This window comes from Trichosurus vulpecula, chromosome 7, assembly GCF_011100635.1.
Source record: "Trichosurus vulpecula isolate mTriVul1 chromosome 7, mTriVul1.pri, whole genome shotgun sequence".
Classification (NCBI taxonomy): Eukaryota; Metazoa; Chordata; class Mammalia; order Diprotodontia; family Phalangeridae; genus Trichosurus; species Trichosurus vulpecula.
Genome location: NC_050579.1, coordinates 205,300,722 through 205,326,682, shown reverse-complemented (window position 1 = coordinate 205,326,682; position 25,961 = coordinate 205,300,722). Strand labels below are relative to the sequence as shown.

Genomic DNA, 25,961 nt, shown 5'->3' with positions numbered 1-25,961 from the left:
AAATCTAGCGAGGTGTGTGATCATGTAATCTACATTATCAATCTTGTCTCCTAAAATGTCAAATATGTTACAGAAAAATAGGAATATCATTTCTTTGCCATTCTGCAAATCTCTCAGTACTTACTATTATACTTCAATGGATTCATCTCCAACAGGGACCACTCTACTCTGGTACCAAACATGTACTATTCATATTGTCTTACCCCATGTGATTCTCATCTGTGCCCTTTCATAATTTCACCAGAGTATCTACCCAATATGAGTGAATTCATTTTTAGGGGTTTTTAAATTTCTTAATTAATATAAGTGAATTAATTTTAAGCAATATTTCATAGATACCACTGTAATATTTGGTCTGTCCATACATCATTCCCCTCTCCTACTGTATAACCAGCTCACATAGACATCTTCTCATTCATATTTTTGAAGAGGTTCATTTACTCACTTGTTGCATATGAGAATTTTGAAGTCTGTTCGTGTCCAACATGCATCTTTTGTTTACCTGCAATTTAGCTGCATCTGTTTTTCACATCTTCTGATTTCATTTATAGTAAGAATGCCAATAAAGGCATAGTGCTATTCTTCTAGTGGGATATCAGCTCACTTGTCAAATAAAGAATGTACATGTAGTGAACGGTGAAATTCCTATTTGTTTCTAGTACAATGACTTTTGTCATTCTTATCACCCTCTGCCACTCTACAACTATTCATTGTAGAAGAATAAGGGAGCTACATCTGCCTGGGTACAAGTTTGTATTTTTCTTTGTTTCGTGGGTTGCCATTGCCAAAGAATTTATCATTTTGTAGCCAACATGCTAATGAGCAGCTCCTCCATGCTTGGCTTAAGCTGAATGGTCTGTCACTGGAACCATACTAAAAGCCTTACCATATTATCAAAGCCTGCTTTGCCTGTATTCCACTGACAAAGCCTTCAAGACCTAACAATCAACTCAACAGCACAATGAGACACTAGAGTAGGACTTTTGTGGAAAACCCTTCTAATAACCTTTTCAAAAAGATGAGATCAGCCCAGCATGATTTGCTCCTGAGGGGCCCATTCTGCATTGTAGTGTTTTAGGTTTGATAATGAAAAGAAAAGAAGTTATGTAGAAAGTCTTGTACGGAATAGTGAGTATTATATCTGGATATTTGGAGTAAGGATTTTTTTTGGTAGTTTTGTAGTTTTACTAGTGAAGTAAAGGGTTTGAGCCTAACTTCTATAAATATTTTTCATTACACATGTTACATCACATGACAGCAGTTTTGATTCAAAATCTCCATTATCCAGAGGCTTAAGATTCATTGTATTGTGTAGATGACCTCCAAGGCTCCTTCTACCCTGTCTATTTAACCTAGTTTCAATAGCAAACTTAGTTTTTCCCACAGTTTCAAGAGCTGTTTCATTTTGGTTTTATTGATCATCTAGAACTTGAGAAAATATATTTTATCTTATTATGCCAATTATTTACATTTGATTTATTTAAAATGAGTCTAATCTCTTCAGTAAGGCAGTAAGTAAAGTAGATGGAATGTTCACTTTCAAGTCAGGAAACTATTGGTTCAAGCCTTGCCTCTGAAACATACTTGGCTACATGACCATGGAGGCAAGTCACCTAATCTCTCAGTCTTCCAGGCAACTTTCAATGGCTATAAGTTGCAGAGAAGATGCTAACCATGTCTTGGTAAATTCAGGACCCTTACCTGGAATATCTCAAACCAGTGAAATAACAGGCACAATGCTTATCCTATCGAATATCAAAGACATAGAATTATAAAGTACTTTAGAAGCCACCAAATCCAATAACCTCTTTTTACAGGTGAAAAAAGAACTGAGAATCAAAGAGATTATGTGGTTCCCTTAAGATTCCACAATCAGCAGGTATCTGAGGCAGCCTTAAAACTCAGGTCTTTCTGGATCTAAACTCCATGCTTTATTAACAAGCCACCTCTCTGTCCCTATTCTTAGAACTACAATGAAGAACCAACAGAATGATAATTGTAAGATATATTGAATTTGGTCATCATCTCTTCCCTTTGGCTACATCTTAATAACTTAATTAATATATCTGATGGAGCAATGTTGGCTTTTTCTAAGAGAGAACCATAGTTTAAATGATTCTTCCTTTACCAAATAATAATAAAGATAATGATAATAACTTAAAGGATATATCTTTTTATGGCTGTTGAATAGAGCATAGATTTTCTGAGGGCAATTCCAGAAATCAATGAAGACATACTGCTCCTTTAAATAGTGTGAGGCTGATCTTTTATTGTTAAGATGCAGAGATAAGAAAAAATAGCAGTGAATTTCTCTTAAATACTTCTACAAGTGTATTATCTTTGAAGCTGGAATGCCTTCTGGTCTTTAAATCTCTTTCTCTCATTTCTCTTATTGATTTTATATCCAGGTAACAAAGTCTGGGATCAATTAAACATAATGCCTAGGTGCCATGGTGAAATTAAGTGTTGCTCTATGCACCTTTTACTTCAGATCCTCATTTTAAAAAGTGTATCTATTTCCTTTATCTAAAAGAGATTCAAGCTAATTTTCGCTATGCTTTTCATATATTGCTACTGTACATTAATTATTCTTAATTATTTTTAATGGTAGACCACAAATTATAGTGAAAAGAATGATAAAACCAGGTTCAAGACTCCTCTCTGCCTCTCAGAAGTTGTATGATCCCGGGAAAGTCATTTCCCTTCAAGGGGCTAATTTTCTTCATCTATAAAATGAAAGGGTTGGATTGTATGACCTGTCTGGGTCCTTCTCATTCTGAAAATTTATACACTTAGATATATTTTAATTTAAGCATATTTGATACCCTTTGAACTCTTAGGCCTCTAAAGTAAGCAATATATAGTTCTTTTAAGCAAAAATTCCCCCAAAGCAAAACATGTGGTTCTAAAATTTTATAGAACTTTATAAGGCTTAGAGAAAAGGAAAATAATGAAACATACACTGGTCATAGGTGACATTTCATGTATTTTATTATTCTATTTAGTGAACATACATAACAGAAGTTAATAAAACTGAAGTAGAGCCAAGCATAAGACATTTTACATTAGAATATCTTTGTCCCTTTTTTCTTTCAAATTTTCAGTGAGGAAGAGATATGTCTAATGAAAGATTAAAGTAGTATTGTTCAATTTGCTTTTTGGTGTTTTTCAACCACACCTTTGAATTCATCATCATAGGGAATTTCCTGGTGGGAAAACTACTTTTACAGATGCATATTAGAAATTCTGTGACTAAGGAAACAGTCTAGGAACACTAATATTCTAAGTGGCTTCTCCAAGGTCACATAGCTAGTATGTATGTAAGGCAGGATTTAAACTAACCTCCTAACTCTAAGACTGGCCTTCTAGGCATGATACGGTTGGTTGGTATCCCAAAATTATACAATTAAAATGATAAAATGAGTCAGATGTTACTTACCATCCATTTCCCAGAGTATTGTAGGCTTATCTGGCAATGTTGGGGGCTTGACGGCTTCTTATAGTACTAAAGTATTTTTTATCCAAGGAATTTTTCTCATTTACTACCACATACCTCATTGTATTGTCTTTTGAGTTTCAAAAGCTATACAGATTAGTACTAGAGTTATCAAAATTAGTAAGGTGTTTCTGAATGAGACATTGCTAGAAGTCATAGTATCTACTATAGGTCTTAGTTCCCTTTTGCCTCAGTGAACCCCAAGGGATACAACAGAGACAGCATGTATTGGTAAGTGAAGACATTGCCTCATCACTGGAAAACACTTAAATTTGCACTTTCAAAATACATCCAACTCACAGCTGACCAACAATAAAGAGACGTCTTTGTAGGGTATTTGACCTCTTCATTATTAATTCATTTTTTTATTGTATCTGCTCATTTTTTTGTGTAAGTTTTAGAAAACTAAGGTGGTGGGGAGAAATACACATAACATGTAGGATTTTAAAGATAATAGCTAATTTGAAAATATAAGAGAAAATTATCATAGGGGCAGCTCCCCATTCCAGGGATTTGATTTTCCTTAAGTTCAAGTAGATACCTTCCATAAATACATGTGTCTATATGGCGTGCTTCTAGCATAAGGGCCTATACAATAGGTATCATCCTGCTTCCTCAATAGCCAGGGATGAATTTTGGTTATGCTCTGTGCAATAATCTCTAGAGGCAACTGTGGGGGCAGGGAGGGAAGAGAAAGAGTAGGGAGTAGATCTAATAATGTATTCAGAGTCAGGAAGACCTGGGTGTACATCTGGCCTCAGATATTCACTACGTGTGTGTCCCTGGACAGATCACTTAAGATCTCAGCCACAGTTTTCCTGTCTACAAAATGGGAACATCTCCCAGAAGTATTGTGAGGATAAAATAAGATATATGTGTGTATGTATATGAATATATATGAATATATATGAATATATATGCTATATAAATAGCAGCTATTGTTACTATTAATATTATTGAGAACCTTACTACAGAGGGAGGATAGTAGCAAATGATATGCTTTCATAAAAGAAAACTGATAATCTACACCCATAATGCCTGTTCTTCTTTAGAATGGAAATCATAAAATTTTGCAACTTTTCATCCAACATACATTTTTATATAAACTATTCATCCATCAGGCATGTGATATATAACATTTGGACTGCTACCTTTCTTACATTTGGCTTCTATATACATAACATTTCTGGTGACACATTTAAAAAGTAAGGTAGGGAGAGCTAGGTGGCATAGTGAGTAGAGCACTGGCCCTGGAGTCAGGAGGACCTGAGTTCAAATCCAGCCTGACACTTGACACACTTACTAGCTGTGTGACCTTGGGCATGTCACTTAACCCTAATTGCCATGCCTTCCCCACTCCAAAAAAATAAATAAAAAATAAGGTAAAGAATTATGCCAATAGGAAAAAAATAGATTTAAAATGTTCATCCCAAAATATGCTGATACCTGAGACAAAAGTACATTTTTTACTTGAATTATTTTATTCTGCATACATAGCCACAGGCTCAAACATCTGTGGTTTAATTGTTTTACAATAGCAAAAGAGTTATTTATAAGAGTTTTAAAGATTTTCTAAAGCATTAAGTTGATTAATATGCCTTTGAATGCAATTACTCATTCTGGTAACAGCATGGATGTTAAATTTTAAAACCACACTTTTGGACCACCCCGGATATGTCTTTCAAACCCTATCAATTTTATACTCTTTTGTGATTTTTTTAAGCAGATGTGTGATATCATCAGTGTTGGGAGATTCTGATGAGGAACCCCCTCTATCTATGCCAGCAGATGTCTGTTCTTCATCCTTAAAGAGTTACCTGGGCTACTTAGAAGTTTGACTTTAGACGGGTCAAATAGCTGGTAGGTCATGGGCAAGACTTGAAGCCAGCTCTCCTTGACTCTGAGGCTAGCTCTCTCTTTTCACTGCACCATACTGCCTCTCACTTAAAGCTAAAAGTTTCACACTTAAAAGATAAAGATAAGTAAACTTCTAAAAGGTAAAGCTAACTACCCAAGTACATAGGGGCATGAAAGCTGTTGGGTTTTAGGTAAATGAATATGTGGTACCATAAAGTAAGGTTCCAAAAATTAGGAATAAGGTATAAGTAGTATTTTACTGATAAAGAAAATGAAAAGGAGAAGGAAGATATATTTAAAGGGGTTTTTTGTAATGCAGATTTATTTTCTGCTTATGCTATTTCACAAGCTTTGATTAAACCTTAATATGTCAATACATATAAAATATGTATAAATATTTAAATATGCATACATTCATATCATGCTGTGTAGAATATATACCACATTCTGTTTCCCTAAATTATAAGGCTTATTGGTCAGACCTAACAATATAAGTTTAATTAAAATGTAACTGTGATGAGCCACTCCACTATCTTTGCCAAAAAATCCCAAAAAGGGGTCACAGAGTCAGACACAACTTAAAAATGAGTAAATAACAACAAATCAGATTGTTTAAAGTCTAAACTTTTTATATGTCCCTGCCTTTTAACCCAGTATTTATTGTAAAGGGGAATATTTTAGGAGAATAGAAAGAAGAAAGGGTGATGGTTTGTCTCAGAAATGCTGGGGGCTGAAAAATACTTTCAAAGAGTGTATTTCCTTAGTGTGGGTTATGCTCTTGCTAGCACACATCATTATTAGCGTGGTGATGACTCTAATAGTACAGTTTGTTATTATCTTGTTCCACGTTTAAAAAGTTGCCATGACAAATGATGCCTAGTCTTCTCGGCACGAACCCTTCTCAACAGCAGAGGGCAACCTTTGGTACAAGATCAAAAAGCTTTGAAGATCTATATCTAGGCCAGGTGACAGATTTTGTAAATTGGCTCACAACAAATCGAAATGAATTTGCAGAGACTCCTCACCAGTGAGTTGGTGACTAAGAGTTGAGATTTTTTCTTTTATTTTTGGACACATCAACTCCCAATTCAGTCCACCACAGTGTGGAGATGCCACAATCTGCATCTTTTGGAGGAAGTACCCTAATTTGTGCAGTGAAAAGTTGTGGATTTGGAGTCAAAGGACATGAATTTGCATTGTGGTTCTACCTTTACTAGTGCGACCTTGAGCAAGTCATATAACCTCTCTGACCTTCAATTTCTTCATCTGAAAAATGAGAAAATTGGACAAAATCACAGGTTCTTAATATTGGAACTATGAACTTTAAAAAATCTTGGCAACTGTATTTCAATGTAATTGGTCTGCAATCATACTAATATTATACATTTAGAGGTGTTAATTCTAAGACAGGGTACATAGGTTTAACCAGATTCCCAGAGGGGTCCATGACCAAAAAAGAAGAACTCCTAGATTAGGTGATTTGTCAGGCCCCTGAACCTCTAAAGCAGTGATAATTACCATAGACCTTTTGAAACATTGGAAAATACTTGAGAAGTAGTCAAGAGCAGAGAACCAAGAAAAAATAGACAGTAAGAAAAAGTAACATGTGGGTAGGTTTAGGAAATGTCTTAGGAATGAGAATTAAAAACATCTAGAAAAGCCTTTAAAAAGTTGTCAGCACTGTCAGTCATAGATAAAAAAAACATTTAGCAATTGTTAGAGTATAAGAGTTTTGGTTGGTTTTTTGAGGGGGAGGTATTGGGGTGGGTTGGAGAGCAGTATAAGATCTATAATTTCTTCTCCCTCTGCTGAGGCATATTAGAGTCAGGTAAGTAATTTATAGGCTTAAAGGGTCATCTGGGGTCATTGAGAAATAGGTGATGCCCATGGTCATTCAGCTAATAGGTGTCAGAGACACCAGTTCTTCCTGATTATAAGGCTGGACCTTTCCATTTCCTATACTGTGCTGCTGCTGCCTTTCAGGGTGTTGGTGAGTTATTTAATTCTGATAATGTGAGTTTTCTACCCAAACAGTTTATTTCTGGATGCCTACCTTTTAATTCAGTCTTGACAAGTCCTTATTTAATATTCACTTGTAAACACTTCTAAGATCCATATGAAGCAACCTTTTACAATAGTATTACCACTTGGAGACTTGTCTTCCAATGCTTGTTGACCCATCTCTAGATCGTTTCAAGAACTTTTCCCAATTGGTCTTTCCAAAAATACATGTGCATATGTTGGTGTTTGGCTAACTCATTGCCTTGTATATCTGTGTTTGCCCTGAGGTGTGATAACGGTGCTCACGCTTTCTTGTTTTTAATCTTTAGTATAACATACATAAAGATCAATACAGAAGCTGTGATAACGTCTCTGCCAAATCATCAGATAGTGATGTCAGTGATGTGTCAGCCATTTCCCGAACCAGCAGTGCCTCACGCCTCAGCAGCACAAGCTTTATGTCAGAGCAATCTGAGCGCCCCAGGGGTAGAATCAGGTGAGTTGGCAATCTATGCTCTTTCTATGTGCTGGATCTTCTTTTCTGGTCAAAAAGAAAAAGAAAACAAAGATCTAATAAGCTTTTCAAATAGCTGATCAGGAAATAGATTGAGAGTTCTAATAATTCCTCCTCATTGTCTTTAGAGAAAGTAAGCATTTTGTTGCTCAGTGATGCGACCTGGGACCTTGAGCACTTGAAAATGGGAGCATGGGCAGGCAGCAAAAGAAAAAGTCATTCCAGTTGAAATAATGGGTTGAGATCAGACAGCCATTGACAATCTATAGTTTTTCAGGCTGAATGGTACTCTGTTTGATAGTATGATCAGTTTGACTAAACTTTGCCCACCTTAAATCCCCTCAAAGAGAGCAGAATGTTTTAATGGAGAGAAGGGACAGTCTGGGAATTAAGAAGATTTAAGTTCAAGTCCTAGTTACTATTACTATCACCAAAACCCCATGGTCAAGACCTGGGAGAGAAGAATGAGGAATTTGGAACATAATGACACAGCAATGATGTTTATTTAATTCACCAAAATGACACAACTCACTAAAGAACAACCCTATAGATTAAGCAACTTCATTTTGTAGTTTCACCAATGGGTGACATATTGAAAAACCACCCCCCTCCCATTGTCATTACTGCTCAATTTTCCTTTGTGGGAGATGGGGAGAAAGAAGGACTTTTCAAGCTTAAGCACTGGGACAAAACACATGGGAGGCTAATCTTTTATGTTGATAATCTAGTCACTCACCATCTGCATACATCTATTATGCACCTAGTGTGTTCAGTTTACTGTGTTAGGCTCTAGAGAAACAATAGCCAATAGGACATGACCAATTCTCAACTGAAAGAATTTATAAGCTAATTTATAAAATAGTTTCATCCTTGGTCTTTGCCAAGCATCCCAGCATAGGATAAAGTGTACTGAATTTTGATACAAAGGACCTGGTTTCAAATCCTAGCTCTTTTACCTCCTGTGGAATCATGGGCAGGTCACTGCTTGTCTCTGAGCTTCAGTTTCCTTATCTGTAAAATGAAAGGGCTGGACTCAGTGATCTCTAAGGCCTCTTCCAATCCAACATCTATGATCTTGCCTTCCAGAGTGGCTATAAGGAAAGTTGTTTATAAATCACAAAATGCCATATAAATTGAGCTTAAATTCAGCTTACTCAGCAATGCATTTCCATTGCAGCTTCCCTAATAGTGTGCTAAGAAAAATGTTTTTGTGTTATGCTTATTTTGACTGTAATTTCTCCAATCTCTAACAAAGAGGACTTCACATTATTGCAAAGTATATAGGTTATTGGACACAAAGCTACTAGTTGCAGATTAAAAAAGGATCCCAGTGATATCCTAGACTATTCTCTCTGAAGACGATGTGTGAGAGCAACCTTTGTAAGCCAACCTAATACTAAGCATTCATACTAGTCCAATCCAGCCCAAGGATTTATATAGCACTTTCTATGAATTAAATTCTATGATAGCCTCCAAGAATAAAAAGAAAAAAATCTCATCCTCAATGAGATTATTAGGTATAATAATTTGCACATATCTAGCATTTTAAGGTTTACAAAATGAATGCCTTCTTCCCAACCAACTTGTGGGAGACAGGGTAAGTATCATTATGCATTCTGGAAATGTGGATGATAAGATGGAAAACTGGTCCATTGGCAAAGATTTGCCAAGCACTAATCGCAATGAATTTAGAACAAATATGAAATTTTATTTAGATAACAAAGAAATGGGGACTCTTATGATTTTGTCTTCTCTTTCCTATACAGAGGGATTTCCCCATTCAATTATTTTTTAAAAGTTTCTAATTTAAATATAAATTTAACATTATAATTATTATAGTTAGATATTTGCTTATATTTATATTTGATACCTATACTTAATGTCATGACAGATTTTCACACGAAATATGACAATTAAGTGTTAGTTGGACTTTTACTTACATTTATAGTTGTTTGATATCTATACTTAATGTCATGACAGATTTTCTACATATTTTAAGCAGAGTAGAGTATAGTAAAAATCCATTAAATTATTGATTGTTTATGATCAAGTGTGCGCCAATAATGAGATGATTTTTTTTCTCCTGTGCATAGACTGCTTTGATCCACCAGTTCATGTTAACCTCTTTTTAATCAGAACTACAACAATTATATTTATGTAGAAAGCATCATTAATTCTTTATTACATTTCTCTTCTGTAATGCATAGTGTAAATTTGAGAGAACAGATAGATTATGGGCTAGCAACAAATGGTGTGTGTGTCATCTAGGGAACAACTCAACTATGGTCAGAGACCTGTCCCCATGAGCTGTCCCAGGGACTTTGACCAACAGGTAGTGAATAGGCTTTTAGTTGTTTTTGTTTTCAATGACAGAAGAAGTCTACTATAGCATGGAGAAGTTCTAATCTTCCTTAGTGGAGAGAGTATCTTGATGACATCACAACAACAAAAGGCTCAGGTTTTTTTTTTCATATTTTGAAATAATATTTTATTTTTCCCAATTACATGTAAAGGCAATTTTAAACATTCAATTTTTAAAATTTGAGTTTCAAATTTTCTCCCTCTCTCCTTTACCTCCTCCCTCCATAAGGCAGTAAGCAGACTGATATAGATTATACGTGTGCAATGATGCAAAACATATTTTCATATTAGTTATGCTGTGAAAGAAAACACAGACAAATGAAACACACCATGAAAAAATAAAGTGAGAAATAGTATGCTTCATTCTGCATTCAGATTCCATCAGTTCTTTCTTTGTAGGCAGGCTGTATTTTTCATGATTAGTCCTTTGGGAATTGTCTTAGATATTTATATTGCTAAGAAGAGTGAAGTCATTCACAGTTGATTATTATACAATAGTACTGATACTGTGCACAATATTCTCCTGGTTCTGCTCACTTCACTTTGCATCAGTTCTTGTATGTCCAGGTTTTTTTGAGATCAGCCTGATTGTCATTTCTTATAGCACAGTAGTATTCCATTACAATCATATACCATAACTTATTCAACCATTCCCAAGTTGATGGGAATTTCCAATTTCCAATTCTTTGCCACCACAAAAAAGAGCTGCTATAAGTATTTTTGTACATATAGATCCTTTTCCCTTTTCAAAAAAATCTCTTTGAATACAGACTTAGTAGTGGAACTGCTAGATCAAAGGGTGTGACAGTTTGATTTCAAGCTTCAGTTTAGCAAATCAGCGGTTTCCTTGATGAACCCTGCTATATACTCTTACTGAAGTTTGACAGATTTATATAACAAAAATGGGTTCACTTAATGAGCTTATGTTTGTAAAAAACTATGGTAGAATAAAGTTGGTATTTCTGATTCTTATCCATTGGTTTAAGCCAGAGAACCAGTGGTTTGTATCACCCCACAATATTGCAAACACATGTCAAGCACTGGCCTCTGATAAGGAAAGCCTGGGGAGTCAGAATCAGAGAGCATAGCATCAAATCTCAAAACTCTTCTGCCACTTATACCTGTTTGACCTTGAGCAAGTTACCGGATCTCTCTGAGTCTCTTTCACATCTGCAAAATTACAGGTGTGGACTACGTGACCTTTAACATCCCTCTCAGCTTTATATCTATGATCCTTTCATTCTATGTAGCTGAAAACAAAGAATGATCTGAATTATAATCATCTCTTTCATGTTAAGTTTTTCTTTATGCAAATTAAAATTTTGTTTTGTTTTAGAGACATCAGGACTTGAAAGGTTTAAGACTTTAGGACATTTAGAACTTTTTAAAAATTTTTACTATTATGTAAATCACAATGATTTTTCATTAAGGTTCCATTTGCTGACTCTAGTATTAATAAGGAAGTCAAATTATTTGCCAACCAGTCAGCCACCCCATTCTTATTTTGGTAAGGACACTAAGGTTCAGAGAACTGTTGTTTGAAACATAATCTGTATTCTCTTCATAAAATGAAGAACTTTGTGAAGTTAAAGATTTGACCAATCATCTTTCCTAAAACATATTTTAATATCTGATTAATCTTTCAATATGTAATAAGTTTTCATCTGTCCTCAGGGTAGATAAAGTGAGGACTTAGGATAAGACATTCTTATGCTCATTCTTTTATCTATTACATAGAGTATGAGACATTCTAGTCTAGAACAAAAAAAAAAGTGTAGGTTTGATATATACTTACCAGTCATAATTATTGATATTCAAAGCCATATCAAGTTATGTATAACCTTAGTATACCCCCCAAAAAGTCTAGAGTGAGCAACAATAATTTATTATCTGCTGTTTGAGTTGTCTGCATTTCATTTTTCATGACTACATATTATGACTTCGGAAAGGTTAAAGTCCTTAGAAATCTGCAAAAATGTAAAAAGAATGGAAGGAATCAGACTATGGAAAGTAGAGGATCAGGAAGAGAATGAGTCAGGGCACAATAAAAAGAAATTGAATTTTGAATAGTTGAAAAGAACGCATTCGTTTGCTGATGATTTGAGGTAAAGGTTAGCTCCATCTTTTGTGTCTCCACTGCTTTCAGCTGCTTAATTTTTGTAGTTTAGAGGCCTATAGTCTATTTTAACTAATACTTCCTACAAGTATATTGCCCTTTGCAACAAGAAGGGACTACTTTTACCTTTATCCCATGTAGTGATCATCTTCTAATTAACGATTATGAATGTATTTTTATTTGAACAAGTTTCTCATAAGTCCAATATTGACTCATGATTTTTAACAGATCATTTAGGTGTAAGCAGAGGAAATGTGGTTTCCTATCCATCAATTTCATTTCCCTCTTCCACCATGAAATATCTGTCTTTAGTATCATAGTCTGTACCAGTAGTTACTTATAAGTGGTATTAATGACTTTAGGGGATTCCCTTTAATAAACATGAAATGGAGAAATCATATGAATTCAAACTTAATGAAAAGACAAACTTTGGAAATTGATTTTTGTCCTTAAATATGGAGGAAAGTACCCAAATACTAATAATAGCTAGCATATATAACACCTTAATGTTTTCAAAGAGCTTTACAAATGTGATCTCATGTTATTCTCACAATAACCCTGGGAGGAAGGTGCTATTATTATCCTCATTTTACAGATGAGCACACTGAAGTTGAGAGAGGTAATGGGACTTTCCCAGGATCACATATCTGAGGCTAGCTTTGAAGTCAGGTCTTCTTGACTCAAAGTGCAGCACTCTCACCATGGCACCTCTCAATTCCCTAGAAAATACTATTGTGACAAAAGCATAACTAAGCTATTAGAATAATTGTTAAGTAACATATTATAACATGTAATTAAGTTAGTGCCTCTATTTCAGAATGGAGGCAGTGTGGTATAGGTGATGGAGAGTTGACCTCAGAGCCAGGAAGATCTTTATTTAAAGCCTCCCTCTGACACATATTAGCTGTTTGGCCCTGGGCAGTCATTTACTCTCTCAAAGTTCTAGGGTGTTCCTAAAGTCTGGACACATAGGTAAAAATGCATATTTTCAAGAAATGAAATGAATGAAATTTTCACCAACATTTTCTTCAATTGGAATATTAACAAATAACATCTTCAATATGATTTCCATAATTTATGATGCAAAGGTTAATGTGCTTTGCAAGATTCACGTGAACTTGATGTAATAACTCTACATTACCATCAGTTTTAGCACATTCACTCTTTATGCGTTTATGTGTCCAATCAAATGTGTTGCATCTGTGATTTTCATTGGGTACACCTTCTCCTTTAGCATAACCCAGAAAAAGAAGTCGCTGAACAACACAGAGTCTTTTGGTGAAATGGTTAATGAGATGTTAATGAGATTTTCTATGTGTTCAGACCTTAGGGACACCCTGTAGACAACTCTCTAAGATTATAAGTTGAAAAGAAAGTGCCAACCTTTACTAATAAAATCACAAGTCCAATCCCTATCCAGTCCTTCTTCAGAATGGAATCATACATAAGAGCCTTCTAATTGCCAACTCTAGGGCAACACAAGTAGCCTTTTGTAGAGAAGTCACTTCTAGTAGCTAATTCAGCAAGCCAGAAATGATATGATCCACTCTAGTACAAGTTGCAATGGCTAATGTATTCTTCTTTCAGCCCCCTTTCTATTTAAACCCTTTTTAGTGGATATCTTCCCATTTCTAATTAAGAAACATTTGTTGTTCAGTCATTTCAGTTATATCTGCATCTTTGTGACCCCATTTGGGGTTTTCTTGGCAAAGATATTGGAGTGGTTTACCATTTCCTTCTCCAGCTCATTTTATAGATAAGTAACTGAGGCAAACAGGGTTAAGTGGCTTGCCCAGGGTCGCAGAGCTAGTAAATATCTGAGGTCAGATTTAAACTGAGGAAGATAAGTCTTCCTGACTCCAGGCCCAGCATTCTATCCACTGTGCCACCAGCTGCCCCAGTAAAGAAATACTTAATAAGAGAAGTAGATATGCAATGATGGAGTAAGGAACGTTTAACATAGCATCACATTTTTAATCACTCAGGTTATTATATATGAAATTGAAATAAAATCAGTTACCTTAAAAACAAGTAACACCAAAAATTATCAATTATAATTGCAATGGAGAAATTCCTAATGTCTGTAGTTTCAAAGAAATGTAGGTAGAATAATCAGTTTGATATTTGAAAATCATATTTGGTGTTTCCTTCATTACTGATACTCCCTATGGCTTCTATCCTGCACTGACTTTTAGCATCAGTCAATCAACAAGCACTTACTACGTTCTTACTATGTATCAGATACTGTGCTTAGTGCTGGAATTACAAAGCAAATGAAAGTCTTCCAGAAACTTCCATTCAAAAGAAGAAGACAACATACATGCATAGGTATATACAAAACACATATCTGATACAGGGTAACTCTGAGGAGGGTGGGGCTCTAGCACCGGCTATATTGGGGAAACCAAGAAAATCCTTTTACATGCAGATTACACCATTGGAACAAAATCTTGAAGGAATTCAGGGATTTCATGAGGCAGAAATGAAGAGATAATTCATTCCAGCCATAGGGGAAAACTAGGGAAAAAAGTATGAAGATAGGAGATGGGAGTGTTGTGTGTACAAAACATCAAGAATAGTACAACTGGACTATAAAGTATATTGAAGGGAATAATGTGTACTAATACTTGCAAGGTAAGAGGGAACCTGGTTGTGAAGAGCTTTTAATGCTCTATTTGATCCTAGAAGTAGCAGGAAACCATCGGAATTAGTTTATTTAAAAAGGATGTGAAAATGCTAAAACTACACTTTTAGGAAATTTACTTTGACACCTGTGTGGAGGATGATTGGCATAGGGAGAAATCAGGCAGAAATAGCAATTAGAAAATTATTATTATAGTCCACATCAGAGATAATAAGGACCTGAATGGAGTGGTGAGAAGGATGTTACATGCAAGACGTGTTTTGGAGGAGAAATGACAAGAGTTGGTGATTCTATGTGTGCGTGTGTGTGTGTGTGTGTGTGTGTGTTTGTGTGTCTGTGTCTGTGTACACATTTATACACACATGTATATGTGTACATAAAATTTGTTTATGACATATTGAACTGGAGATATCTCTAAGACATCCAATTTGAAATGTCCAATAGAAAGTTGGTGATATGAGATTAAAGCTCAGGAGTAAGTCTAGGGCTGGATATACAAATTTAAGAATTGTCTGAATAAAAATGTACATTAAGTGCATGGGACTTGACTTAATAAAACTTGACACAAAAATTAAAGAATAAAGAGGACAGAAGAAGGCAGGAGAGGAGAGGAGCTATGGAGCACCTCCTGTGAGGGGAACGATATAGATGATGAAAAAACCCTCTTTTTTATTTATGTCACAATAGTACTTCATTATATTCATATACTGTAATTTGTTCAGTCATCCCCAAAGTTGATGACCATCCTTTTAGTTTCCACATCTTGGAATAAGAATCTATTACATTCTGGCCCAAGGTCTTCCAGTAGATAGCTGGATGACTTTGGACAAATCATTTAACAGAGCTAGACCTTAGTTTCATAAAATGAATATATTGGACTAGATGGTTTCTAAAGTCCCTCTCCGTGCAAACAAAATAGAAACAGCATAGCAGAGGAGGTCACATAAGAGAGGAATCACATCCAGATGAGGTTATAAGGAAAGGTTTCATTGAGGATTCAGCAGTTGAATTGGGCCAATGAAGGATCAGTAGCATTTCAATAGGTGAAAATATAGGAAAGGCTAAGTGTATTAGCAAAGGTATATTTGGGAATGTTGAAATATGTCCATTTTGTCACCTAGTAATCACAAAGATTGTTTAAAACCAAAGCAAAAAGCCACTCAACTTTTGGAGCTTTAATTTTGATTAAATAATAAAACTATGAATTCTCTTAGCTACTTTTAAAGGTCAGAATGTACTAGGATTAGACAGATAATTTCTATAATTAATTGCTTGAGGTCTTTTTGTGTAGGGGGAATTGGGAGAACTGTAGTAAATGTCATTGTATTTTTACGTAACCATAACTCTCTCAGTGCCAGGAGGAACGATAGCTTAGTTTCTGGTCCTGTTTCCAGAATAGTCTGCCAATCGGCAATGCTTATTTAGCAATTTTTTTATCCAGTAGAGTTTAGAGACTAAAACAGACTTCAGTGTGTCTTAGCTCAACCATTTCAAGGTATGATTTTGGTTTAAGATCAAAAGCAAGAGCCTACTTGTTTATACCTTCTCTCTAATGTGGCATGATGAATGATCTGTGATTACTAAGAGGAATGTACTTCTTTTCCAAGTTGACAAAATCAGGAGCCTGTACTGTTGACACACTGCAGCTCACAGTGCTTACTATTTTAAGACATAATAATAATAAGATTCATATTCAAGAACATGATGCATGCACATGTACACACACATACACACACTTCTCTATATCTTTGGGAGATTCTTTGATAAGTTGGAATTTTCCATTACAAAGTATTTTTGTACTATTTAAAGTCTGCCTTTTTTCCATTTATTCTCCCCAAGCATGCTTTTGTGGACTTATTTTTAAAAGCCTAAGTTTTTAAGTGACAGGAGAACATCTGATGCTCATTTCAAAAGAAATTGTACTTGGGTATAAGTACGCAACTTTATTCAGTGTCAATGTTTTAATCAAGTACCAATCAAATAACATGTATTTATTGAACAATACTCTCTGTATAGCTCTATAAATAAAAAAATCATAAGTGGAACCCCAATGATCATATACTGTATTCCCCAAGAAAGGACAGATCATTTCATGTAGGTCCAGTGGTCTTCTTTTCTTTAGTTGAGATAGCGTAAGTACCCAGAAAGCAGTCTTTTGGCAGAAAGATGTATCTTTAGTTTTGTGATTATATTTTTTTTATGGTTGAACAGATAAATGAAAATGTTTGCATCTGAAAGCAGGGATGTTTTCCTCTTTTTTAGCTTATCCCTAATATGCATATCTATTTATTCTATATATGATGTATACATATGTGTATATGTGGTAACCATAAATCTTGCCTGAATATTGTTGTTAAGATCCACTGGCAATTTTTTTTGGAGGGGGGAAGGCAGGACAATTGGCATTAAGTGACTTGCCCAAGGTCACACAGCTAATACATGTGTCAAGTGTCGGTCCTCCTGACTCCAGGGCCGGTGCTCTACTCACTGTGCCACCTAGCTGCCCCAGCAATTTATTTTTGATTAGGGAAATAACTATACACGTCTTAGGGGATTACAAAAAAGTAATTACATCCTGTGTCATTTATTCAATTAGAAAATAAAGAAAAGCTTCCTTTTTCCACTTGTTCTCTCTAAATAATGTACAGTTTGCAATTAGAACTCTAATCAATTCTGAAGAAGACTGTCTTTAAATTATGGTGATTTTATGAGTATAAAAATATTATACACATAAAGATTTAAAGCTATAATTGTCCTTAACAATAATACAGCTCAACTTTCTAATTTTACAAATGAGAAAACTGAAGCCCCAGGAGGTGACATGACTTCCCCAAAGTCATACAGGTCATCACAGATCCAGACTCTAAAATCAAGCTATGACATATATGTATATATATATGTATATATATATATATATATATATATATATATATATACATATATATACACACCACCTTGCCTGATGGCCCATCTTGTTTCATAAACATACTGCAAATGGATTTTAGTATTTTTTAAATCAAGGGCATTTTCAAAAGCCTTAGATTTTTGCCATTTTATGTTGTTGTCATTCAGTCACATCTGACACTTTGTGACCCAATGGATCATAGCATGCCAATACTGTCCATGGGGTTTTTTTTTTGACAAAGATAGTGGAATGGTTTGCCATTTCCTTCTCCAATGGATTAAGGCAAACAGAAGTTGTGTGATTTGCCCAGGGTCACACAGCTGATTTGAACTCAGTTCTTCCTAACTTCAGGCCCAGTGCTCTATCCGCTGAGCTATCTAGTTGCTAAAACTTCATGGATGCATGTGTGTATTTATGTGTAAATGAATGTGCTTTAGGATCTAAAGACTATTCCAAAAAGGAAATTCAAAAATATTTTGAGCAGCGGTAATATTGTTGGTATAAGTATATTGCCTCCTGTGGAGACAGCTTTTAAGGGACAAAACTTATTTGGATTTTAGTTCTGGTATATTTGTTACAAAATCAGTCAAGCTCTTTTATAGCCACTTATTGAGGAAACACCAATCAGAATTTAGATTGGCTGGAAAAAATGCATAGATGCTCAAAAAAGGCCATTTGACTAAAAGTTTGCATGATTTTGAAAGAGAATGCATTACAAATGTACAATGTCACTTGATTTTCCAAGAATTTATCTAAGTTAAATAACCTATATCAGACTAAAATCCCATTGAATACAGAGGAAGTAAGAAATTAGACACTATAGGCAGTGAAGAAAACGGTTGATGAGGTAGACAGAGGCAGGAAGTTTATTCCAGATGGCAAAATCCAGAGAGCATAAGGCTGTTGAACCGGCAGCATCCTAATTTTGTGAAAGAGAATATAGAATTCATTTTGGTAAGATAGTTCAGTAAGTCCATATTCATTCTGAACCACACTAATTTGTAATCTTTTGACCTGGATCTATTTTCCATTTCCCTCAAATGTTGGTTTTCCTCCTAGTTAACCTCCATATCTTCTAAACCTAGAATCTGTGTTATTTGTTCATTTTGAAACAACGATGATCTCTACATGTTAAATACATCTGCTGGTTCTTTCAAAAATGGCTGTACTGGTTTCCATCTCATAAACATGCTAGTGATGCAGCCTGATAAGCTGAAAAAATTCCCAGCTACAGTCCAAACTCACTATGATGAAGCCCATTAAAATGAATGTGAGTTAAAGTTTGGTTATTGTTTTTTTTATTTTTTCCCCAGAACTATAAAGTGTCTTTTACCCTACACTTATGTAAATCCGTAGAAGTGACTTGGATAGTCAAAGGCTAGGAAAAAATGAAGGGAGGGATCAAGGTTTTCAAAAAGGCTGTTTGAGGTGAGGCAATGGAATCTATAGAAACTTCTAGATATTTCAGAAATGTCGAGGTACAAGAAAAAAGGGGAGGAATAAATTCCACTCTTTCTTGTTGCATTCATTTATGAGAAGAGTTGTTGTCATCCATACTATGTGCACTATTATACCTTTGTAAATAGTGATAGTCATAACTTGCATTGCTTTAAACTTTTCCATGCTTCTTTCAGACATACTGTCATATTGGACCTCACCATAGCTCTGTGAAATAAATTGAGCAGGTGGTATTATCCCCAATTCACAGTTGAGGAAACTGATATTTATGAATTGATTTGGTTCAGATGACACTATTGTAAGTGGCAAGACTCCAAATCAACACCCTTTTTACTATACTACATAGAATTAGGCTTGTCTCCTAACTGTCCCTTGAAGAAGCAATGTTTATTACCATCTTTGAGTCTTTTCTTCATTCAACTCAATTCAACAAGTATTTTAAAATGACCTAAATGTGCCAGGACTCAAACCTATGACTCTTGTTTCCAATCCTACTTAGCTCTTTTGTCTATGTCATATGGACCTGGGGTGGCTAGGGTTCTGCCTTCATCATAGGCTTCCCTGATCCAGTATATATCATGATATACTTGAAAGAATTTTGTATTTGAAGTCAGGGAAAATAGATGAAAGGATTGGGAAACATACTATACTTGAAGCCTTTCTGAAAAAGTGGAATTCATCAAAATTTGTCCTTTATTGGCAAAACCTTTGCGAACCCCTAGATCAACTCCATCAATGAATCCATAATTACTGATTAAACTCTTACTAAGCACCATGCATGATACTAGACACTAGAGGCATAAAAAAAAAAATGAAAGAAGCTGTATCCTAGTAAGACCTGCATTTCCTGATCATTTCCAAGCAAGTCTAACTATGCTGGCCACCATCCCCTTCCTCCCTCTGGAACTTGTACTCTATTTCCATGACTTTGAGCAAAGAATGTTATCTCTTACCTTATCTGTCCTAAAAGAAGGCCATCATAGTATTCCCTCATCATTTCCAAACCATCCCCTTTGCACAAATATCCCTCCTTACTTTCCATCTCTAGCTCCCCTGTATATGTAGTCTTCTCTATTAGACATTTAAACAGCTTAAATAGAATGTGACATCCAGAAGAGCTTCTTATTCATTCGTTCATGTACACATAGGATCATGGCTCTTCTAGGGTTTGTCTTCTGTCTCCTCTATATACTGGCATTAGACAAATTAGTGGTGGTTCTGAAGAACAGCTTTTCTGGTCTGAGTTAGCCTCTTGAGCTACAGAAATCAGACTGATTAGTGCAAATAATTAATCCCACAAAGTGATCACATTAATCATTTTGCATATTTCTATTTGGTTTGAATCAATTGTCATATTTTAAGTAATTATAACTTCAAATAGTGCAAATGTGAATAAATATGACAACTTCACAGGATTCATTATTTGTACTAGTGAGGACCTAGCTATATAATAATCTTGTGATTTGGTTGGATGTCATGAATGAAAATTTGCTGTTCCAAAGGCAGATGTGTAGTCTTCAGTCTCATAATCAATAGATTTTTTGAAAGCTTTTATTGCTAATAGGGAAGAAGATGAAGCATCAGAAAAATTTATGAAGTGAAAAACATGTTAGGAATTCTGTTATCACACTGTTATCATCTACATTGGTCATTTATAAAACTCAGATATTGAATTGTTATATTTATGTTGATTTTATCAGAAACTGTACCAGAGAAGTTATGTAGGCTATTGTGGCTCATCAAAGTGTAATTTTAAATTCAAGAGACTTTTAGCTACTTTACTAAATCAAAATTAAATATTGCATTTAGTATTTCTTTGGATTAGATTTGGAAAAAATTAAGTTTTATTCAACAAACATTTATTAAGAGCCAACTATTTATAAAGAATTGTGTCAAATGTTGGAAATAGAAAGATAAACATGAATTGTTCCTGCCATCAAAGACCTTAGATTCCATTGGCAGGTTACAACCTATACAAATGTAAATTGCTAGGAACTGTGGGAATGAGGAAGAAACTTATATGGGAGGTGGCAGCAGAGCTGCTATATTTTGAAAGAAGTGAGGGATTCTACATGATGGTCATGACTGGTGAGTACTTTCTCAACATGGGATGATGTCACGCAATGCATGCAATTAAGTGATAAAATGGCATGTGCAGTGCACAGGACAGATTGACTGGAACAGAAAGTACAGTAAGAAGAATATTATTGGGGCAGCTAGGTGGTGCAGTGAGTAGAGCGCCAGCCCTGGAGTCAGGAGGACCTGAGTTCAAATCCAGCCTCAGACACTTGACACACTTACTAACTGTGTGAACTTGGGCAAATCATTTAACCCCAATTGCCCTCCCTCAAAAAAGAAGAATATTATGAAGAAAGACTAGAAAAATAAAAGGAAGTTATGTTGTGGTGGTCTTTAAATGTCAAGTAAGGACTTACATTTCATTCTGGAGACAATAGAAAACCATTAAAACCTTTTAGAAGTAAATTCTTGAATTATTTGGAAATGTTTTCATCACTCATTTAGAAGATTAATTGAATTTTTCACTCTTCATTTGGATGTTTTTATGTATGAACAGACTGTGTTCTGGATTCTGTTTTAGATACAAGCACAAAGCACATATAGAAGTGTAGAGAGGCTTTAAGCATTTTATCTGAAAACAAAAACAATGAAAACATCTATTTTTGCTAGAGGATAAAAGGTGTGTGTGTGTGTGTGTGTGTGTGTCTGTGTCTGTGTCTGTGTGTCTGTGTCTCTGTCTGTGTGTGTTTCTATGGAGGTGAGGTAGGGCAGTGAATGGATATGTGTATTTGTGTATGTGGGTATGTATTTAGAGAGAGAAAGACTATACAGGTAATTTTGTTCTTGTTTTTTTAGGATTTTTAAAAATTTTATTTTATTTTAGACTCAAGGGTCAGAACACAAATACAGAATAGAGAAAAGGAACAAAACATAAACTTAAATATTATAACTTAAATACAAAGTAAGAAAGAAAAAAAGCATGTCATGTGCATAGCAGAACATAAGAAAGGATTCAAAATATATAACAATGGATTTTCATTTCAAGAAAGCCTATATGATAAACAATACATCTTGTGTTGAGAACTGTCCATCTTTTCTTTGCTACTTTGTGAGTTTTCTTTTGTTCACTGCTGGGAACTTTTTTATTTTGTTCTTTTTTCCCCTCCCCTCACCACCCCCCCACAAAGGCTACAATAAAGTTTAGATATGTTTCTCTATAGCTATAGATACATACATACACATATACATATATACATACATACATAGACATATACTTTTCCAAACATACTCTATTCCTGATCTTTATTTTTGTATTTGTGCATTTGTTTCCTATCTCTCCTGATTCCTCTACTTTACTTCTACCGACTACCTTGCCCTCCTATTACTTGCCTATGCCCCTCCAAGGATTCCTCCCCTATCCTCCTATTCCCATAAATCTAAACACCCTTCTATACTCCCTTTTTACCTATTCCCTCATTCTCCCCTCTAAAAATCTTTCCCTTGTCCTCTCCCCCCTCTCTATACCCCTATCATTTTATTTATTCTAAATTTAGAAGACTTTTATACTTTTCTAAATATACATGTAACGTTCCCTCTTAAACCCATTCCTGACAAAAGTAGGTTACCAGAACTACCAGCCTTCCTCCCCCATCTAAGTCCTCTGTATCCTTTTTTCCTCTTGTATCTTATTTGTATAAAATGGTTACTATTTCTAGCTATTTCTAAATGGTTATGCTTTTTAAATTCATACCATGGTCAGGTTTACCACCCCCCCCCCTTCTTATGAGCTTGCCATTTTACATTATATAAAAGGTAAACAGTCTGTCCTTATGAATTCCTTATAGTCAGTCTTTGGCATGTACCGTATGTTTCTCTTGGTTCTTGTATGTCTAATCTTCTATTAAGTTCAGGTTGTTTTTAACAAAGTCTTGAAATTCTGAGAATTTATCAAATGCCCATTGTTTTTCATTCAAGATAATACTTAAATTTGCAGGGAATTATATTTTCAGCCAGAGCCCCAGGTCTTTTGCTCTTCAATATATTGTGTTGCAAGACTTGCAGTCCTTTAATGGCTTTGCTGCTAGGTCTTGTGTAATTCTAATTGTGGCACCATCATATTTAAATTGTTTCAATCTTGATGCTTTTAATATTTTAACCTTGAGCTGGGGGTTTCAGAATTTGACTATGATATTCCTATGAATTTTCCTCATAGGATTTCTTTTAAGTGGTGTTCAATGGATTTTTTATTTCTACTTCCCTGCCTTGTTCTAGTGCTTCAGGACAATTTTCTTTACTTAGTTTTTGTAATATCATATCAAAATTCTTTTTTGATCATAACTGTCAGTCTGATTATTTTTATATTTTCTCTTCTTGATCTATTCTCTTAATCCATTGTTTTTCACATAGTATGTTTCACTTTCTCTTCTATTTTTTCATTATTTATGTTTTGTTTAATTATTTCTTGATCTCTTATAATTTTGCTGGCTTCACTTTGCCCAATTCTAATTTTCAAGGTGTCATTTTCCTCCTTACGATTCTGGATCTCCTTTTCTAATTGAATGACTTTTCTTCCATAACCTTCTTGTTTTTCTTGAATTATTTTATTTTTTTTTAGTTTTGCCTCCTTCTCTGGCATTTGATTTTTAAAGTCCTTTTTTAAGATCTTCTATAAATTCTTTTTGGGAAGGTGACCATTTGGAGTTACTCTTTGGGGTTTCTTTACTTCAGTATCCTCCGCTAAAGATGAATCCTGGTCATCTCTATTCCTTTAATAGGTTTCTATGGTTGGATCCTTTCTCCTTTGCCTGTGCATTTTTTGTGGTAATAACTTAATTTTTGTAATCACCCCTAGGCCTGGGGTATGGAAAATGGTGCCTCTTGCTGCAGATCTTCAGTTCTCCCCTCTAGCCTGGAACCAAAGCCAAAGCTCCAATCTCCTGTAAGTGCCCACAGACAGGGGCTTTCTGCCCCACTTCTTTTGCACTCACCAGGCCTGTGGTGGTTTTTCTCACCCCCACCACTCTTTGCAGCACACCTGGATCTGACATTCCTCATTATCAGAGGTTCCCTCAATCCTTCTGGGCTCAAATACCCAATTCTCCTCACTACCCCTGTTTGAGAGGCAGCCTCTCAAACTCACCAACCCTGGGGCTTGCTGCTAGTTGTTAAAATGGAAACTAGCCTGGAATTTTCTGACCTATTCTGCCATCTTCCCAGAATCCTTTCCTAATTTTATTCTTATAGGGAACTCTGTACCAACTCAGATCTGTACCTTTTCTATAGCTTTTATTCTTAAGAGAGCTGCCCAAGTTAAAAGAAATTAAGTAACTTGCCAAAAGTCATACAGGCAATATGTGTCTGAGATCAAACCTAACCCCATTTCTTCCTGATTCTAGGACAGCTCTCTATCCATTATGCCTTATTGTCTCACTAATGATAAAATATTCCACTGAAATACTTATCTTTGTTTAAAAAATATTATTTAATAATTAAAAAGGATGTATGAAGGAAGATGCTATCTGCATCCAGAGAAAATATGAATAGAATATGTGTGGAAATAAGTGTGAATAGAATGATTTTACATATATATGTATAATAGGTATATATGTATGCACATATGTGTGTGTGTCTATTTGTGTCTAATGGTAGCCATCCCTAGGGTGGGGGGGAGAAAAATATTTATGCAATAACTTTATTATGTATGTAAAAGAAACATCATGTTGTATAAAATAGATCTGCAGTTTCATGTGCAATCATCTTTTTATTATACTATGTTATAGAAATGCTTGTTTTCAGAAATTTAAAAAATCTTTATTTTTAAATTGACAAAAAATTAAGAATTATATCAATGTCTGCTGTTGACTTTGTGAACAATGTAGATCCTGTTGTCATAGCAATTAATTAAATATGTAACAAAGAAAGCATTTCTTTAACACATATTATTTTCTAGGAACTGGGAAAGCAAATGTAAAAGAAACAGCTCCTGCTCTCAAGAATCTAATAGGAGAAGGAATGGGGTAGCCACCAGAAAAGGGGATATGGAGGGTCACAGGATAGTGAATAGGGAAGTTGATTGTTACACACCTTCCAGAAGCAATGATAGCATTTTTTATTATTGGTTCTAGAGCTTAAATAGAGTAAGGAAGAAACCATGCTTGGGATAGCAGGGCAGATCGTAAGAGAACTGGAATAGATAGTTGGATGAGATGGGAAGCATAGTCTGGCCAGCTAGATATAGTAGATGAGACCCATTTATATTCACCACCAGGATAGATCAAGGCTGGCTTTGATAGAGTTCCAAAATAAGCTACTGTTTCAACAATTTGGCTAGCAGCTACTGTGGCTGTGAAAAACCAACAACAACCAGCACACAGAATGCTGCAAGCCCAGGTTCTTTTGATCTGCTTTACTAAGGAAAGCAACATTAAGGGGTTGACAATCTTACTTTAATCCAACATACAAATATCATTCACTCAGCTCAGCGGGGAAAGCCAGCACCCTGAGCTTCAGAGCAAATACAAACAAATTACAAACATCAACAGACAGACCTTGTCTGATTCAAATCTCAATTCATAGTTACCAGAGTTTAAC

At 35.1% G+C, this 25,961-nt stretch overlaps 1 protein-coding gene across 16 annotated transcripts in view; it reads left to right on the top strand.

Moving 5' to 3' along the window:
- Positions 1 to 25,961, top strand: part of RIMS1 (regulating synaptic membrane exocytosis 1) — a 425,786-nt gene that overhangs the window by 284,911 nt on the left and 114,914 nt on the right. For 15 of the 16 annotated variants that reach the window (XM_036766397.1, XM_036766395.1, XM_036766392.1 and 12 more), the window contains one exon: positions 7,684 to 7,850. In XM_036766397.1, coding sequence (XP_036622292.1) covers positions 7,684 to 7,850 — 167 coding nt within the window. Of the gene's footprint in view, positions 1 to 7,683; positions 7,851 to 25,961 lie in introns of those variants that run through there. The other variant, XM_036766401.1, reaches the window with a different exon arrangement.